General features: G+C 40.7%; 1 protein-coding gene across 3 annotated transcripts in view; it reads right to left on the bottom strand.

Moving 5' to 3' along the window:
- erbin (erbb2 interacting protein) overlaps positions 1 to 20,901 on the bottom strand; it is a 287,800-nt gene that overhangs the window by 128,655 nt on the left and 138,244 nt on the right. For all 3 annotated transcript variants that reach the window (XM_068029426.1, XM_068029428.1, XM_068029427.1), the window contains exons 4-5: positions 10,955 to 11,033; positions 4,495 to 4,584 (exon numbers count right to left, since the gene is read on the bottom strand). In XM_068029426.1, the coding sequence (XP_067885527.1) occupies positions 4,495 to 4,584; positions 10,955 to 11,033 (169 nt within the window). The remainder of the gene's footprint in view (positions 1 to 4,494; positions 4,585 to 10,954; positions 11,034 to 20,901) is intronic.

Genomic DNA, 20,901 nt, shown 5'->3' with positions numbered 1-20,901 from the left:
AAACTGGCTCTTAATATGCCTTCATTTTCTAGGTTTTCTTAAAACCCTTTTATTTCCTTAAATATATGCCATCCTCTTGCAGACATTTCACTGAAATCCTAGTTAGTTAATCACAGTTAGAGAATTCGGCTATTAGAAGCTAATTTTTTCTTCTTAATACAAAACTGGAACTACAGTGAATGTGCAAATGGAACACTTCACTCTTCCAAAGAATCAGTCCCAGTCAGCCTACAGGAGGCCAGATGCAAATTTAAGAAAAACAGCAGACTGATGGAAGAGCTCCATGACCCAAACTGAAAGGTTAAGAAAAGTCAGCCAAATTATCAAAAAATCATGACCTTTCTTACTCAGGGAGCACCTTTCTGTTAGTATCAGATCAATGGGTACTAATATATTGAGGAGACACGTGCATCTTTCCAAATACATTTGAACAGTCAAATCAAATCCAGAATTCGGCTCCTCTAGAAAAGTTTCAATTAAATATGCAAATTTACACAATTTTTTAAACTCTGCAGTATATTAACAGAAAGTCCCTAGAGAAAGGAATACCTTAACCCAATTTCAAGATGCAACCAGAAGAATGAAGAGACTGGTATGAAAACTTAATGCCAAGAGTGATTAATGCACAAATATAGCCAGGTGAAAGGACAAATCTTATTAGAAGCAACAGCAAAGAAAAAGATGAATGATAAACTTCACCTTCCCAGTTACTGCAAATTCGACAGCCATATTTGACAAGAGTGTGTAATATTCCATTAGAATTCCTTTCAGGAAGGATTTAAAAAGGTAGCCCAAGTACTGTCCTGATGACAGGGGAAGGATGGCTAATGAGCAAGAAATAAATTATATAAAAATAGAAAATACTGGAAACACTCAGGTCAGGCAGCAGCTGCAAAAAGGAGAGCGCTAGGGTTTCAGGTCAATGACCTTTCATCAGAATTGGAAGACGGTAAAAATTTAATTGCTTTTAAACAAGTTGAGAGACACGGAAAGAGGAGGGACGCTCTGAGATGGGTGGAAGGCAGGTGTGATTAAATGACAGCACTACCAGCATCTCCTGCCAAAGAAATGGGAACGGTGGTTAGATCTGAAATGGTTGAACTTTATGGATTTTGCACCAGTAGCAAAGCAAGAACACTCACTGACCTCGAAGAACGCTGGCCACAAAGATTTAGCAACCTCTGTGGCGGGAACTGCCCCTTTGTCGAACGCATTGTAAGTCTGGAGCTAAGTCTAGGGATGTCTTGGCGAGGAAGGTGAGAAGGGGGGACCTATTTCTGGTTCTGGGAAGGAGCAGTGAGGGAAAACAAGTATGGGAAATAGAATGTTCGAGGGCACTGTCAACCACAGCACAGGGGAATCTTCAGTTGAGGAAAAAGGAAGACACATCGGGAACACTGGTGTGAAAGGCAGCTTTGTGACAACTGATGCAACGGAGATGGAGAAACTGGGAGAATGGAGGAGAGTTCTTAGAGAAGGCAGGTTTTGAGGGAACATAATTAAGATAGCTGTGGGGCGGGGTGGGGTGGGTCAGTGGGCTTATAATAGATACTGGTCAACAGTCTATCTGCAGAAATGGAGATAGAGAAGTCAAAGAAGAGTCAGAGACGGACCATGTGAAGGTGGGGGCGGGGCAGAAATTGGAAGTCAAATTAATGAAATAAAATATACTGACCTTCCGAGCTGGGGATAGAACCATATGAATAAGAACCTGATATCCAACAAAGCTGACAGTACATGCCTGAGAAACTGACTTAATGAAGTGGCAAGTTCAACAAAAAAAAACTTAACTACATTCTGTGAACCATCAGCGTGCAGAATACAGCTATGGATGCAAGGTGGTAACCTAAAACGGAAACTTTGGTCTGTGCTGGGAACTTAGCCCACACAACAAAGAAACACCTGATTGTTAGCGCAAGGTGCTAACAAAAATTATTCCAGAAGCCCCATAACATTTCAATATAAAATGTTATGCGTGGTTTTTGATTCATTTATTAAGTTGATGGGAAGAGGGCTCCCAAATATTACATTAATTTTGACCAGTCTGTATTAGAAGCCCACAGCAATGTGGTTGACTCTTAACTGCCTTCTGAAATGACTTAGCTAGCCATTCAGTTGTCAAGGGCAATTAGGGATAGGCAACAACTGCTGGCTTTGCCAGTGACGCCCACATCCCATGAAAGAATTTTTAAAAAGAGAAATATAGTAACTGTTTACCATCTAGCAACTTGTGTAGATTTGTGGCATCAGGTATTACACTTATAATGTTCTGCTAAAGATACATACCCACAACATAATCTGCCTTTGCTCTTTGCAAATTCTGACTGACCTACTTTCAGCACATCCAGTTTTGCCTTGCTATTAAGGTGGTGAGTTTAAGTGCACAAAAGGATTACACAGCAGTATGTGGGTCAAGAAGTGCACATTATAATTGCTGAAAAACATTATAAGAAAACTGTGGCTCATTATCCCTTTGGGTATATTCCATAAAACAATTAAGCTGACAACAATGTCATCAGAAACTTCAAAATGACCTTTGTACAACATACATTTCTAATTATAACAATTATTTGCGTTGCATACCATTACAGAAGACAAAACTTACTCTGTCGGTCATAATTACAATGAATAAGGTGATGTGCAGATTTTAAAGTATCTGGGTAACTTGGTAATTGAAACCTAAATCCAGTTAGAACTCAACACTCAACAGTAAATGCTTATTGCCATGTACGCAAGACTATCTCCATATCCCATCAAGTGAAAGCCAGTTTAGTGCTGGTCAATTATTTAGGTAAGAATAAAATAAGCTTAGATATTCTATTATAATTCACATTTCTTTTAGCAGATTATGTAAAGACAGCAGTCCACTGATTTCCTAATTGCATTCAGAGAGTTTCATCTCCCATTAATGTTTAAATAGATGAATGCACAAATAAAGCTTTGCCCGAGTATTCAGATGAACTACTGAACATGCAAAGTAAAATTTTGTTTATATCTCACATTCCTTGGTTCATTTAGCATCCATTATTTATAAGGAAATGTTCGAATTCCAGATAGAACTGCTTTTAGCTCATTTTCGCCTGAACCCCCAAGATCTATGCTTCCAAGTTGAATTCAATTTTATTCATATATTCCATTACAGGAAGTAAACATCAAATTTACAGAGAATATGAACACAAGCACCTACAACATATACTACAACATGCTGTCATTATAAGTTAACGTTTTTATTTAAAATAGTACGAGATACATTTTAGCTAGTGTTCTACAAAAGCAATCATATTTTACCTACATCTACCTTGTTTGCCCTGTTGTGTGAACAACTTTAAATAAAAATATCACTCTCACAAAATCCACTAAACACAAAAGACATCTTGAGACTTTTCCAGATACACAGAGCAGCAAAATGACATACAGCCTGGTGCGATCTTATGCTTATTACCCTAAGCAGCGCAACTTTTCTACCAGTGTAAATACATCAGTTTGACATCATGGTGCACAGCACGAGGGGAATGGAAGAGGTTAAAAGCAACAGTGCAGATTCATGAAGACTTTTTAAAAAACCTGAGGGCCTCTACTTCATTCCTATAAATCATTTTGCTGCTCATGTTTACTTACTTTGAAAAATTAAAAGCAGAACAAACAGCATGATTACCATTAGGGATATCATACCCGTAACCAGATGTCACCTGGATTGAATTACTATCACGAAAGCAAAATTTTTTGGGGAGTAAAACTTCAATACATTTAAACACCCACTACAAAAGTATAGCATTTTCAACCCCTGCTACAAGAATAAATCACAGGTCAAAAAATGGTTCACAGCATCATTTAGCTAAGAGTACAAGGTACTAATGTTAAATGCACCATGTACATTTGAATAATGCTTACAAATGCACATCCCCTGTCAAACGCAAGAACTTATATTGCTATAATAAAAGCAAAATACTGCAGATGCCAGAAATCTGAAATAAAAACAGAAGTGCTTGAAATACTGAGTATTTCCAACACTTAGTTTTTATTTCAACTTTTATTGCTAGACTGACATTTCAGACATGGATGAGCACAAATATTTTGGTTCTATTACAAATCTACGCTTGTTCAACAAGGAAGGACCAACTGGGAAATATGCCATGGGAAGATTATGTATTATCCCACAAGGGGAAAAATAGATTGAACCAATTTAGGTACTCATGAGCACCCCAATCAGCCACTCACAGACCTAGAGAAGTTCACTATTTAGCCAATAGGGTGTACCAAATGACCAACTAAAAAAAAAAGAGGAAAAGTAAGGAATTCTAGAGTCAAGAACAGTTTTATAGGAACATAGAATCATAGAAAGTTTATGGCACAGAAAGAGGCCACACAAACAAAAGAGAACAAACAAAATTCAAAAAGAGAAGCTTCAATGGATTCAAAGTAATCAGTTAATCCACCAAATGACTGCATTTCTACCAAGACATTATGTAATTGGGAATAAAATAACTTGTTTACCTTCCAAAGTTTGCTGGCAAAAACTCCAAAAAGGCATCATTTAGGTAAAGTTGAGTCAAGTTCAGTAACTGTGTGAAGCCATCAGGAAGCCTGGAAGGGAGGCGAAGAAAATGGAAAACTGTTCAATTTTCTGAATGGGTTCTAGGGGAAATTTCAATACAAGGTAATGAAATAATGATAATCAAGAGAACATTTTTAACAAAATAAAGGATAAAGGAAAACACTTCAGCTACATTTTCTTCACGTCTGATGCTCTGTCTCAAGATCATGGGCTAACATCATTAGATATCTGGTACATATCCTATTTTATTTCATCCTTTTTGAAATCGCAACTGAAACTGGGCAGAACATTATTTATACCAGTATTGGCACTCGAACATGGACTAACCTGATGCAGCAAATTTTCATCTCAACTATGCTACCGATGAAAACAAGCTGATCAGCATTGCTCATAAGGCAGGGGAAAGGATTTCAGAAAAGAGCAACAAGAATGATTCCAAGTTTTGGAACATTGAGCCATGAAGTTAGGCCGTTGGAAAAAAATTAAAGGCAGGAACTCTAATCCAAGTTATTTGGCATACGAAAACAAGATACTGTGTCATATATTACCAGGGATAGGCACCAACATGTTGCATCATGGACATTTGATAAAATTATTGACTCAGCCACGACATGGGGGCAATTAATCTGTATATAAAGTGCAAAGCAAACCTTATGCCATCAAAACACAGTCCATCTTAGAAAACATTTCTCCCTATCGAGTAGCTAAGCGTACAAACATCAATGGAGAGCAGCACAACTGTATTAGCTAGATAGCAAAATAGTATGCAATGTCAAAGCAAATTACTTTTGTTGACAGAATAGAGCTAGCTACACCATGCTCTGAAGTTGTGTTAGCATGTATCCAGTTAGCTAAATCACTGCGTGATCAAAACCAAGACAGAGAAGTAACAGTCTCTTTCCCAAGCCGAGTTGAACAATTCTTTTTTCAAATTCAACGTCATGTTTTGCCACAGGTAGAAAAAAAAGGGAGAAAAATGTGAACATAGAATTAGAATTCACAACTGCCTCCTGAGTCACTCCCCCGTCATTGAGGACACTTAATGCAAGTTAGACTTTCTAAATGTGTTCTAATCCAAAAATTGAACGAGATATGACTGTGTAGATTGATATCCTTCACAGAGTCTAACACCAGAACCTGCGTAATACTGATAGTCTTTGTGAAATGGCTCATTTACTCAACTTCCCATCCTCCTTTATATCTATTATGTTGAACCAGTATTTATGGGAGTGTCTAAATGAGAGACAATATAGTCCAACACTCTCAGCAACCTACAATCCACCTACATTACCAGGATAGGGAGACAGAGTTGAGAAACAATCAATGCGACTCCAGTAAAACATCGCAAGAGGAAAAGGGGGAGCAGTGGCTATGCCTGCCCTGATTTTCCCCCCAGGCCAGCCACTCAAACTCCCTACCTCTCCCAGTCCACAACTCAACCTGGCAGCTTGCAGCTTCCTGCACCTTGAGCCAGCCTGGCCCAGGTGTGGCACAGTCCAGGGAGTGGGATTCCGCCTGCCCTATGTGTGTCCCAAGTGGTTCCTCCCTCCCCTTTCCCAGGGGCCTTTATAACAGAGCTAAGTTTCCTTTAAAGTTTTGGTGTTTGATGTTACAGTTTATTAATCCTTAGTTCCTCCAAAAGAGCCAGGAAGCTGCTGGCCATTAACCCAAGCCTGCCACCAGGAAAAGCCCCGCAGCTGCCGCCCCGCTTGGTGCAAAGGCGGGACCGGTAGCCTATTGGGGTGTTTGAGGCCTACACCAAGTGTTTATGAAGCCTCCCTGCCTACCCACTGGCTCCATTCCTTTCCTGCACATGGCATTTTCTCATCTGCTGCGGATGAGTCACATCTACCTCCGTCCAGCTTCAGCACCTCTACTGCGCATGCGCCAGTCACCGCACATGCTCCAGCACCTGTACTGCGCTTACTCCAGTCACTGCCCAGCACAGCACATGCTCCAGCACCTGTATTGCTCATATTCCAGTCACCGCCTGGCACTGCACATGCTCCAGCACTTGTACTGCGCTTACTCCAGTCACTGCCCAGCACTGCACTTGCTCCAGCACCTGCACTGCTCATACTCCAGTCACAGTTGGAAAGCTACTCAAAGACCGCCGGTGAGCTATCAGTGGCTCACGATCAACGTGTTGGCGACCCCTGTTCTGGGACCTAGCCCAATGCCCTGATGATCCTGATCCTTTCTAACTTTGCTCCAGGTAATTTTAAATCGCTTGCTCCAAGTCTTTAAATTTGTGTTTTAAAATAAACTAGTGGCGACATTATTTTAAAAACACAAGCTAAAAAGCTTGGAGAAAGACATTTTAAATTACCATGAACCTCAACATTTTTACCACAGACACATTGCCAACCCCTGCATATTACATCAAAACAAGTTCTGGTTTCACTTCCCCAGAAACCACCCCAACCCCAAAAAAAGGTTATCTAAGTACCTTTTTCCCTCCCATACAGACCCTTCCATTCAGGGAATAACCACCTGGAACCACTGACTTGCAGTATTGATTAGGACCAATTGCAGTGGGTTCCAATTCATTTGAAGCATTAGAAAGAAAATTGTATCAGGAATTGATCTAACAAAGAACAACAATGGTAACACTACACTTTGAAATAAGGCAGCCAACTGGATAAGCTGTATGCCATTTTCTCATTTAAAAAAAAGTAGTATATGCACAATACTCGAAAGGGCCACAGACAGTTTCTAGCACAGATAGGAGCCACTTGTTTCATCTTCAATAATTTAATTCTAATTACACTGTCTGCCTCTCTTCCCTACTGTCCTGTACTTTCCTACATCTCAAATATGTGTTCAATTTTCTCTTAAAAGTTGCAATGGTTTCTGTCTCAACCATCCCCTCTGGCACAGCATTCTATGCTTCAACGCTCTCTATGAAGAAATTTCTCCACACTTTATTTTAAATTAATAAGCCCCTTGTCACTGACTCCCCACCCAGAGGACATAGTCTTTTCCCATTCAGTCAAAAACCTCACATAATATTAGCAACTTCTATTGAATCTCCACTTAACTCTCGTACACTATATCCCAATTTCTAAAACACTGCTCAAAGAAGAGCAGAGGACTTCTCCCAGTATTCTGCTGAGTATCTGTTTCTCAACACGTCACAAAAACAGATTAATTGGTCATTTTGCTTAAAAAGTTTATCCATGGGATCCGGGCATCACTGGCAAAGCCAACATTTAATGTGCATCAGAAACTGCCCTTGGGAAAGTGGTGGTGAGTCGCCTTCTTGAACCGCTGCAGTTCATGTGGTGAAGGTGCACCCATAGTGCTCTTAGGTAGGCATTTTCAGGATTTTGAACCAGCGAAAATGAAGGGACAGTGATATGTTTTCAAGAACTTCCAGTTGTGTTGTTCCATGCGCTTGCTGCCCTTGTCCTAGGAGGACGACGTTGCTGGCTTTTAGTAGTGCTGTCGAAGACACCTTGGCAAACTGCTGTAGTGCATCCTGTAGATGATACACACTGCAGCCACGGTGTGCCAGTGGTGGAGGGCATGAATGTTTGAAGTGGTGGATGTGGTGCCAATCAAGTGGGTGGCTTCATCCTGGATGGTGTTGACATTCTTGAGTGTTGTTGGAGCTGCATTCATCCAGGCAAGTGGAATGTATTCCATCACACTCCTGACTTGTGCCTTGTAGGTGGTGGAAATACTCAGCCTCTGACCTGCTCTGTGGTTGTTCCAGTTAAGTTGTTGGTCAATGGTGACACTCAAGAATGTTCATAGTGAGGGATTGTTCGATGGAGGACCACATGCGTAGAAAGTATCTTCAGCCGCTTCAGTTCAAGCTCAGGATTCATGCTCGAGGGGCAGCTGGAGTCACTGCGGAGCATCAGGGAGCAGGATAGCTTCCTGGATTGTACATTCCAGGAGCTGGTCACCCCACAGACAGTAAAAGTAGGTGGGTGGCCATCCAGAAGAGTAGGAAGAGACAGAAGGTACAGGAATTTTCAGGGTGCGTGTCACATTCAAACCGCCAGGAGCGAGACACTGTGAAGGAGTGCAGCCCAAATGGGCAAGAAACTGCACAGGAGGAAACAGCAAAGTGTAAAAATGCAGTTGTTATAGGAGAGTCCATAGTTAGGGAGATGGACGGCATTTCTGTAACCAACATCGTGAGTCCTGCATGGTGTTGCTCTCCCTGGTGTCAAGGTAAAGGACATCACAAAAGCTGTAGCATATTCTGCAGGGAGAAAGGAGTGAGCCAGAAGTCATGGTATATGTTAGTACCAATGACAGAGCGCAGGTACTGAGATCCTTGGGTCAGATGATCAGGAGCTAGGGAGGAAGTTAAAGAGTAGGACCTCAAAGGTAGTAATCTCTGGGTTGCTCCCAGATTCATGCACTAGCAAGAGTAGAAATAGGAGGATCAATGCATGGTTTGAGGCATGCTGCAGGGGAGAGTGTTTCATATTCCTGAAGCATTGGGACCAGTTCTGGGGCATGAGGCAACTATACAAAAGGGATGGGTTGCATCTCAACAGAACTGGGACTAATATCCTCACGAGGAGGTTCACTAGTGTGGTGAGGGAGGATTTAAACTAAATTGGCAGGGGGTGGGCCCCAGTATATAGAAGTAGAAAAGAATAAGGTGCACAAAGTGAGTGTGTTGGACAGTACTAGAGAATGGTCCTGTAACATATTAGATAGGAGACTAAGGAGGACATCCAGGGATACAAAGATAGGTGTACAATTGCATGTACGTAAATGCACAAAAATGTGGTGAATAAGGTTCGTGAGCTACAGGCATGTGGGAATATGATGTAGTAGCAATAATCGAAATGTGGCTTAAACATAGTGAGGACTGGGTACTTGATAGTCAAGGATACAAAGTGTTCAGAAAAGATATGGAACGATAAAAACGAGGTGGGGTGGCAGTACTGATTAGGGAAGACACTGTAGTGGTGGAAACAGAGGATGTCTTTGAGGAGGAAAGGACAGAATCCATTTGGTTAGAATTGAGAAGCACGGTACTGGGGGTATTCTATAGGACTCCAAATGGTGGCAGAAATAGAAGAGCATATCTGCAGAGAAATCAGACGTGCAAGAACTATCCAGAGTGGCGATATTGGGGGACTTAAATTAATTTCCCCCTTGTTCCTTGTTTGGACTCCGCAAAGAACATGATTCGCACTTAACTATATTGAATTGTATCTGCCACCTGTCAACTCATCTCTCTAACTGATTGGGCTTTCTTTGTCCAATCCAAATTATTACACACACAGCTCTGAAACTAGAAAGTAGCCAACCCTCTGTTACATCATCAAAAAACTCAAGCAAGTTAGTTAAACATGATTTGCCCTCAACAAATCCATGTTGTCTTTTATTAATTAATCCACACTTGTCCAAATGACTGTTAATTTTGTCTCAGATTACAGTTTTTAAAAAGCTTGCCCACCACTGAGGGTAAACTGACTGGTCTGTAGTTGCTGGGTTGATCCTTACATTCTTTTTTGAACAAGTATGTAACATTCGCAATTCTCCAGTCCTCAGGCACCACCACCCATACCTTAGGAGGATTGGAAGATTATGGCCAGCGCCTCTGCAATTTCCTACCTTACTTCCCTCACCATCCTTGGATGCATTCCATCCAGTCCTTTTTTGGTCCAATTCTCCTCTTACTAACTTTTTAATACTTATATACCTATAAGGATTCAGTTTTACGCTAGCTGTCAGTATTTCTCATACTCTCTTTGCTTGTCTTACTTTCTTTTTCACTTCCCCTCTGAGCTTTCTATATTCAGTCTGGTTCTCACTTGTATTATTAGCCTGACATCAGTCACATGCCCTCTTTTTCTGCTTCATCTTTCTCGCTCTTTTGTTATCCAGGGAGCTCTGGCTTTCGTTGCCCAACTAGATTGTGTCACTATTCTATATTGGAAACAGCAAATGGCCTCCTTCTATCCCATAAATTCGAGTCTCTAATTATACCCAAAGATAGCCTTTTATATTTAGCACATCACACCCAGAGCACTGGTGGGAACAAAGTGCTGGTATGCAGAATTGTGTATCAGGAAGTATTTCTTAAAATCAACTTTCCGTAAATATATTTCTGAAATGATGCCAGTAATATTATAAACAAATCATTTTTCAAAAACTTCCATATTCTTTTTATTTTTGCATCATATCCAACATTCCCCACTACAACTTTAACTCTGGGCAAGGAAAGGACTACTCTAAAGACACTTCAAGAATATGCAGCATATTATAACCAAACTAAGTGCGAGTGAATAATAGTTAAGACGGCTGGAAACCAAACCTTTAGCACCACCACACTCTTCCAAACCAGCATCAAAACAAATTATACATCAAAAAGTTAATTGCTGATCATAAATGCATCAACTGGAGAAGTCAATTGAAACTTACTTTGAAATAGGGTTTACACTGGCCTCAACAACAGATAGGACCTTGCAGTTTTTGATATTTTCTGGAAATTCTTGAATCCCTGAAAAGACACATAAAATTTCTTTAATATATGCAATCGTCACATTGGTTTAGCAAAGAAAGTAAAGTGAAAGATGCATTAGTAAAACAAAATAAGGATGTATTGTGCCTAGAAACACCACGAATAAATATGGAATGACTTTTCAGACTTCCTTCTAGCACTAAAATATGTTTTATCAGTATTATCAAGTGTAGACATGTTTATATTGTAATAAATCCTTCATGGCTTCTTCAATCATAAGTCTGACTGATTAAACTACTATAATTTTGTTCTTACAGCAATTTAAACTAGGAAAATGCATTTTTTTTTGATGTACAGTACAAAAATAACTGGATCTTATTAGACCAAGGAACAATCTTGTTGGTGGCATCAGGTTGAACTTTAATATTGCTGCAACTATCAAATAAAGGCATTATGTCACTAGTATTTTGATAATGCAGGAAGCTCTTGCTAATGGCAGCCAAAGATTTCCTGACAACGTAGCAGCCTGTTGATGTCATCAGTGTGCGCCAAGCTGTGCACATGCGCAGCTACATCTTGCCAGGACTAAGTGGCGCGAGCGCAGAATGACATCATCGCATATCCGCGCCTGGTCCATCTTTGCACATGCGCAATAAAGCGTCATCGGGTATCCAGCACCACCACCCCCTCCCCCACCCCACTCGGCTAGAGGAAGCGGCTGAATGGTAGACTTTGAGGCTGCAGATCTATCCTGTCACTTGCTCCCACCCCACTAGCCACTCTCCCCCCTTCGCAATTCGCTCCAGGCCTCGATGCTTCCTCCCCTCACCCGTTCACCAGCCACTCACTTCCCGCTTCACGTCTTCCCTCCAGCCGCTAGCTCTAGGCCGCGCTGCTTTCCTCCTCTCGGCTACTCGCTCCTGCGTCGCCGCATTACCCCTTAAGTGGGAGCGAGCAGCCAGAGAATAGGGTCACTATTTTGTGTGAGAGGGAGGAGGATTAAAGGGGATCAAAGGGGTAAATTTTTCACACAAAGAATAGTGGGTCTCTGGAATGAGCTGCCAGAGGTGGTGGTGGAGGCAGGAACAGTAGCAAAATTTAAGAGACATCTGGACAGGTACTTGAATGAGCAAGACATAGAGGGATATGGAATTAATGCAGGCAGGTGGGATTAGTATAGATAGGCATTATGGTCGGCATGGACGCCGTGGGCCGAAGGGCCTGTTTCTATGCTGTACGACTCTAAATATCAACCAACCAAATGTCATCACCCAGCCCATTTAAATCCTCCATTGTAGGTTTATAAAAGATACAGTATTAGCAATCTACTTATCCCTCAGCTTATTTGCAAATAAGAAAACAAAACTAAACGATCTAAAGCAGGAAGATTCAAAGTTATAACTCCTTTTCTCTCCCCCACCCCCACCAAAAAAAAATTGTCTTCAACATTTATCTTCAAAACAACTTCCAAAAGTGTTGAAATGTGACTAGGCTACTAGTTAACTAAATACATAAAGTTAATTTTCATGACATGGAATTTCAAGATTGTTAGTGGTGTTACAGTATCACATTCTGTGATTTGATTTTCTTGTTAAAATTGCAAATTATTGGTCTCCATGATCAATTCTGGAATTTGGGTTTTCCAGAGTCCAGATGGGCATGAAGCCAGGTACATACAACAGTGACAATTTCTGTTCCACAAAGCCAGTTCTTAGTTCCAACTGACAGAAACCAATACAGCAGAGCACAGACAGACTTACTTTTTGCTCATTACAATCATGATCTAGTTAAGAGTCCTATACTGCAACATACTGTTGATACACATAGAAGTGAGACATGAAGTGTACATACAGAGCAGGCTTGCAGATAATCTAGTTAGTGAGACTGCTGCAAGCATATTTTCATTATGCAACCTTTGAAATAGTTAGTGCAAATTGTTTCTTGTGTTCTGTTATTACATGAGCAACAGGATGCAAACAACATAAAATGTGAAGGATCTCAAATTATTTGAAAGAAAAGAGGGGGGACAAAAGACAGTGGCCTTTTACCCAATCAAAGCAGCCCCCTTTCACGGGCCATGCACAATCCATTCCAGTTCTCAATATTAAATTTGACAAAAACTTTAAACAGAAGCTAAACGAAAATGTGAGGTTACTCAGCAGAGCATATGAATATGTTTATGAGTAGAGTTTAAACCCTTGCCTCACTCGACACTGAAACCACACTATTCTTAATGTGTGAGGTGCACAATTTCTCCTAAAAATTACAAGGTGGTGAAGACACAACTGGCAGAGGTACAATACCACATGACCACAGCCACCACCCATCAACCAACCAAGCACTGGAATATCTCATTAAGAATCTGCAAGCTGGTATGCCTTTTCAGTCTTGAAAGATTAAACATTTATGTAGTGGCAACTGTGCGCTACCAGATTATTTTGCCTTCTTTTTATTCAGACTAACACTGACATTAAACACCATAAATTGGGAAAAAAGGCAAAATCTGTTGACAAGATGCTAATCTGTTGAACTTTTCAGCAATATAATTAGCGCAAGTTCTGTGCATAAGAATATGTGACTCAACCAGAATTAACCATAAGTACACATGCTGAATTAGGTACAAATATGGAATTAAATGACAACTCCATGAACATAGAAAATACAGTACAGAATGAGGCCATTCAGCATGTTGGTACATAGAACCATTTGTTATATAGCAACAGAGCACATCAGTATTGTAGAACGAAAATTACATAGAACAGTACAGCACAGTACAGGCACTTCGGCCCACGATGTTGTGCTGAACCTTTAACCTACTCTAAGATCAAACTAACTACCTACCCTTCATTCTACTATCATCCATGTACCTATCCAAGAGTCGCTTCAATGTCCCTAATGTATCTGCTTCTACTACCACCGCTGGCAGCGCATTCCACGCACCCACCACTCTCTGTGTAAAGAACCTACCTCTGACATCTCCCCTAAACCTTCCTCCAATCACCTTAAAATTATGCCCCCTGGTGATAGCCCTTTCCACCCTGGGAAAAAGTCTCTGGCTATCCACTCTATCTATGTCTCTCATCATCTTGTACCCCTCTATCAAGTCACCTCTCATCCTTCTTCGCTCCAATGAGAAAAGCCCTAGCTCCCTCAGTCTTTCTTCGTAAGACATGCCCTCCAGTCCAGGCAGCATCCTGGTAAATCTCCTCTGCACCCTCTCTAAAGCTTCCACATCCTTCCTATAATGAGGCGACCAGAACTGAACACAATATTCCAAGTGTGGTCGAACCAGGGCCTTATGGAGCTGCAGCATAACCTCGCGGCTCTTAAACTCAATCCCCGTTAATGAAAGCCAACACACCATATGCCTTAACAACCCTATCAACTTGGGTGGCAACTTTGAGCGATCGATGGACATGGACCCTAAGATCCCTCTGTTCCTCCACACTGCAAGAATCTTGTCTTTAAGCCTGTATTCGCCATTCAAATTCAACCTTCCAAAATGAATCACTTCACACTTTTCCAGGTTGAACTCCATCTGCCACTTCTCAGCCCAGCTCTGCATCCTGTCAGTGTCCCGTTGCAACCTACAACAGCCTTCCACACTATCCACAACTCCAGCAACCTTCGTTTCATCGGCAAACTTGCTAACCCAGCCTTCCACTTCCTCATCCAAGTCATTTATAAAAATCACAAAGAGCAGAGGTCCCAGAACAGATCCCTGCAGAACACCACTGGTTACCGAGCTCCAGGCTGAATACTTTCCATCTACTATCACCCTCTGTCTTCTATGGGCCAGCCAATTCTGTATCCAGACAGCCAACTTTCCCTGTATCCCATGCCTCCTTACTTTCTGAATGAGCCTACCATGGGGAACCTTATCAAACTCCTTACTAAAATCCACATACACCATATCCACTGCTCTTCCTTCATCAACGTGTTTTATCGCATCTTCAAAGAATTCAATAAGGCTTGTGAGGCATGACCTGCCCCTCACAAAGCCATGCTGACTGTCTCTAATCAAACTATGCTTTTCCAAATAATCATTAATCCTGTCTCTCAGAATCCTCTCCAATAATTTGCCCACTACCGACGTAAGACTGACTGGTCTATAATTCCCAGGGTTATCCCTATTCCCTTTCTTGAACAAGGGAATAACATTTGCCACCCTCCAATCATCTGGTACAACTCCAGTGGACAGTGAGGACGCAAAGATCATCGCCAAAGGCATGGCAATCTCTTCCCTACAGATGATTATTACATAGAACACAGCTCCACAAGACAAACACATCATTTTTTCTTAAATTGTAAGCTTGGTGCATACACTCAACACACAAATCCCTGGAGAGCATCACTTATTTTTTTCTTGTTATTCGTTTCATGGGATGCGGGCATAACTGACAAAGCCAGCATTTGTTGCCCATCCCTAATTGCCCTCAAGAAGGTGGTGGCGAGCTGCCTTCTTGAACCGCTGCAGTCCATCTGGTGCTGGTACACCCACAGTGCTGTTAGGGAGGGAGTTCCAGGACTTTGATCCAACAGCAGTGAAGAGTTGGCTATATATTTCTAAGTCAGGATGGTGTGTGGCTTGGAGGGGAACTTGCAGGTGGTGGTGTTCCAATGCTTCTGCTGCCCTTCTCGGTGGAACAAGTGGCGGGTTTGGAAGGTGCTGTCGAAGGAGGCTTGATGAGTTGCTGCAGTGCAACTTGTAGATGGTACATACTGCTGCCAATGTGCATCGGTGGTGGAGGCAGTGAATGTTGAAGGTGACGGCTGAGGTGCCAATTAAGCAGGCTGCTTTGTCCTGGATGGTGTCAAGCTTCCTGAGTGTTGTTGGAGTTGCTCTCATCCAGTCAAATGGAGAGTATTCCATCGCACTCCTGACTTGTGCCTTGTAGATAGTGGACAGGCTTTGGGGAGTCAGGTGGTGGATTACTCATGGCAGAATTCCCAACCTCTGACCTGCTCTTGTAGCCACAGTATTTATGTGACTGCTCCAGTTCGGTTTCTGGTCAATGATAACCCCCATGATGTTGATAGTAACGCTGTTGAATGTCACGGGGAGATGGTTAGATTCTTCCTTTTTGATCGACATTGTCCGGTACTTGTGTGGCACAAATGTTACTTGCCACTTATCAGCACATTTCTTAAAAGGGCTATTGTAGCATATGTTTAGCACTTAAGCGCATGCCCACTGTCTGCACCCATGGATTCAGTTCATGAAGAGTGATGAATCTACTCTCTGCTTCATCTTTGTAAAAGGTGAAATGCAACTCCAGCCAGGAGTTCTCAGATAATGTGTTGTTCTTTTAAGCATTTTAGTATCAACAACCTTTGTTCTGTATCTCAAATTAGGCACACAGCTTCACTTTGCCTGACCAAAATGATGCCTAAAACAGTTTTGATCAGCTAGTTCTACATCATTTTATGCAAGTACTAGACTACAACTGGTACTTACGATATAACAGTAAAGCAAGATTTCAGCTTTATTGCATGTTGAATTCTAGTCACTAAACAACAATTTATATAGCACCTTTAACATAATAAAATGCCCCAAGGCACGTCACAGGAGAATTATAAAACAAAACATGACATCGAGCCACATAGGGAAATATTAGTTTTGATGAAGGTTAACTCTGTTTCTCTCTCCACAGATGCTGCCAGAACGACTGGGTATTTCCAGCATTTCTTGCATTTATAAGGGAAATATTAGGTCAGATGACAAAAAGCTTGATCAAAGATACAGATTTTAAGTGATGTCTTGCAGGAGGAAAGCGAGGAAGAGAGGCAGAGAGGTGCAGGGAAGGTAATCCATAGCTTAGAAATTAGAAAAAGCATTCAATAGGCCATAATTTGCTGTAGCACGATAACAAATTATGCCTGCCCTTAGTTAGACTTACACATTTAATCACGATGATATTTTGCAATGCATGTTGCTGAAAGCGCAAGCTGATAATTTCAGAGAGGGCGAAGCCGAGCATCTGGGAGCTGAGTGAACAGGGCAAGCAACTCCTTAACCAATTAGATTGAAAGATTGTGAAATTAATAGGACAAGGACTGAGAAGAAAGCATAAATTAGAGTTGTTGAATTGAATGCTAAATCAAGAAAGGGAAAAAAGGATTGGATTGGAGGGGGGGGGAGCGCGCGCAAGCGAGAGAGAATGAATGTGTAAAAAGACAAAGGAAAATTTAAAAATTAGATCCAACAAATTAAACCTGAAAGAATGAAACTCCGCACTTGTTAATTTAGTTAATTTTCAGTGCCACAGAGGGGCTACTGGTAGTAATTAAGACTTATCATGCCATTAAAAGGGTATTTAGATTGAAATGGACAAGACTTAACTTTCTGTGGCAAGCTTAGCGTGTATCTACTGCTGAAGTACAGCATCTTCAGATAATTCAATGCATTTTTTCAATTGTGAGGCAGACAGGGAGGTGGTACTCTCAAAATTAACAGTGGAGTGCTCAACAGCTTCTGGACTTCCACGTTTGACTGTGCATCTGCTCTCACCTCAAGTTGCTGTAGCATTTGCGCATAAATAACAGCGAGCAGCACTGGCCTTATCACTACTTTGAGAGCAAATGATGGCCCAATGTTTTTCACCAAATCTAAAATCATATTGCCACAATTGTATTACAGTTAATAAAATCATTGTAATTTAGCTGGTGTGCAATTAACATCAGTTCACTATATCAGAGTTTTTTTGGGGGGGGGGGGGGGGAGAAATCATACAAAACTGCTGCTGTGATACCAGTGAGTTAAAATACAAACCAATTAATCAAGCTAAACAAAGATACTGAACGCAATGCATCACCATGACTTAAGCGATTTAACAGTCTGGACTTCTTTCCCCTTTTCATACATTATGAAGTACCCTTGGAAATGTGAATAGGTGCGCACAATAAAAGGAATTCCATTTATATATCTAAAAAGTTTCAGTTCTTCAAATGAGCGGCAATTAGCTGTATTGCATTATTCAGAGCTTTACTGCCACTTCACTGAAAATGCTGCAGTTTCCCCAATCCCAGAACATTTCTTATTTGCTGAAAAATTACAACTCTTCACAAAAGGCATCTAGAGAAATGTTGTCAAAATATTAATACATGGCAACTGGACATTTTCTTTTTCAAAATTAAGATACTAAATATGCTTCCCCAAATTATTTTCCAGGTGCCCAAAACAAAACACAATTAGCCATGCAAAGCTCTAGAATAAATTATTTCTGCTTCTTCTTGATTTAAAAATGAGTCAGCTAGTGCTAGGAAATATCAAGAGAATTTTGTAGGGAAATGCATAATGCATCAAGCAAATTAAATGCAAATACATATGCAATACACCTATATTAAACCTTCAACAAAAGCAATATCGCAAATAAAACATTTTAAGTTCAAATTTTCATGTCCCTACTAACGTCTCGCTTTTCAAATTAGATGGATGAATTACTCATCATCTAGCTGGAAGCAGTCAAAAACTTTTTTTTTGTCTGTTTATGGTTTCTTGCAAGATTTAAAGCTTCCCTCTTTACCCAAGGCCATCACTTCCAGACAACCCATACTGGAAATAGTACTTTGTATATTTAGAACATCTGTTGGAAATGGTCAAAGCATCTATATTTGCAATACTGGCTGACTGGTCTTGACTTCAGAAGACGACTGAGGTGGCAGCACCCAAAATGTGATATCTTTGAAAAGCAAATCACAACTTATTTTAATTATTTCCAGCACTTTGCTGTTAAAAAGTCAAAAAGAGGTACATTCAAAATTTTGGAACATGCAGTTTTCAACTAGCATTATCCCCAGAATTAATTCTATTGAACCCCACCTATCTCCTTCCCTTCAACCATGTTAATTAGAGATGTTAACCAGACAACTTAGCTCTGTGTCTTCAATGATATTGATTCTATGGGTTAGTTTACTAGTTTTCCTTTGTAATTATTTTATGACATGAAAGTAGAGGGTGGATGGGGCCAGATGCGTTTTTGAGGGGTGGGGAAAATGTAAACAATTAGCCTGAATTGTGCCTGATTCTCATCCCCCTTCGCTCCATCTTCTTTCCCTTTTGCCTAAATTTCATCCCCCTGCTACCAACCCCTTGCACAGTCCTCTCCAAACCCTTTGTACAGCTCCCTCCTTCATACTTTCCACTTACAACACTCACTCATTGACATCCTCTCTTAAGCAAATCCTTGGTTTTCCCTTCACATACTCATCATCTCTTCCACTCCCTTTTCCTCACCCGATCTCTGCTTTCCCCCTACCCTTCTTCAGAGGGAAAAATTAAAATGGAGGGTATATTGGGACAAAAGAGAAGGCAATGGACAGGGGAAAGGGGGTCAGAGAAGTGACATGAAGGACCAATTACTGGGTAGCGACAATCACTATCACTTCAGCTAGGCTGGAAATGGACCTATGTGGTTTTACAAGATAAGCAATCAACCACTCACCTTGGAAACCAACCATTCCTGACTAAATCATCTGTAAGTGAAATTCAAGAAAAAACAGAAAAGACTGATCGAATAATATGACAAGTTTAACTGAGAAAAAAATTGGACTTTATTACAGGAAGTGCATATGCATGAAAAGCTATATATTCTAAAAATGATTTGGCTTTCAAATCATTTTGTGCTTAATAACTGATCTTGAAGGCATTGTCTTGAAAAGTTAAATTGTAAAGCACCACAGGTTAATGTGCTGCACAGAAATCACCTGTACACACAATCCTGGTCTACAAAATACATAATGTGATGCAATTCCCACCCAATGGTAATACATGCTTTAATCTTTATCACAATATCAATGACAGCCCATCAACACAGTTCAAATGCAGTATATGCTTTGAATAACAGATATAATCCACAAAGAAACCAATATGACTCAAAAGAAAAGTTGTACAGTTCACAGGGAAGTAATTTGCATTGGAAAGACAATGTTCACAGGGACCAAACAAATATTTTCATATTTTAGCCTGCTTGGTGCATGACAAAAAGGGGAATAAAAACAAAGTGCTGGAAATACTCAGCAGGTCTGGCAGCATCTGTGGAGAGAAAGCAGAGTTAATGTTTCAGATCAGTGACCCTTCATCAGAACTCGGGTCACAGAAGCAGAGTTAACACTTCAGGTTTGTGACACGAGTTCTGATGAAGGGTCACTGTTGTGAAACATTAACTCTGCTTCTCTCTCCACAGATGCTGCCTGACCTCATGAGTATTTTCCAGCACTTTGTTCTCATTTCCCATTTCCAGCAAGCACAATATTTTGGTTTTATTACGACAAAAAGGGGAGTTGGATTCAAAAGAAGGTTTTTTAAAAATCTGATCTATGTCAATAAGTAATCAAATGAGGACAGTTTAAATTAGCCACTTACAGCTAAGTATTAAACCAGGAAAAGCACTTCTGGATTTTTTTTTTTAATTGAAAAGATTCACAAATAAGCGGGTGAAAGACTGAAATGTTAAGACTTTCAATGCACCATGATGGTCAACTCAAAGTGGCTGGGACAAACTGCACTGAAGGTTGTCATTCGGTTCATCGTGCCTGTGCCGGCTCTTTGAGACAGCTTTCCAATTAGTTCCATTCCCCTGCTCTTTCCCAATATACCTGCAAATATTTCTTTGTGAGGTGGTTATCCATTTTCCTTCTGAAAGTTACTACTAAATCTGCTTCCACCAACCTTTCAGGCAATATACTGCAGATCATAACTCACTATTAAAAATATCATCTCCCATCTGATTCTTTTGCCAATTACATAAATTGATGTGCTCAGATTATCAACTCTCCTGCCAGTGAAAACAGTTTCTCCATATCTAGTCCATCAAAATCCCTCAATTTTGAACACTTCGATTAAATCTTCTCCTAACCTTCTCTTCGCCAAGGAGAACAATCGACCTGTCGCCCCCTGAACTTTCTG

Source organism: Heterodontus francisci, chromosome 4 (genome assembly GCF_036365525.1).
Source record: "Heterodontus francisci isolate sHetFra1 chromosome 4, sHetFra1.hap1, whole genome shotgun sequence".
NCBI lineage: Eukaryota > Metazoa > Chordata > Chondrichthyes > Heterodontiformes > Heterodontidae > Heterodontus > Heterodontus francisci.
This window is presented reverse-complemented; position numbering and strand designations above follow the sequence as displayed.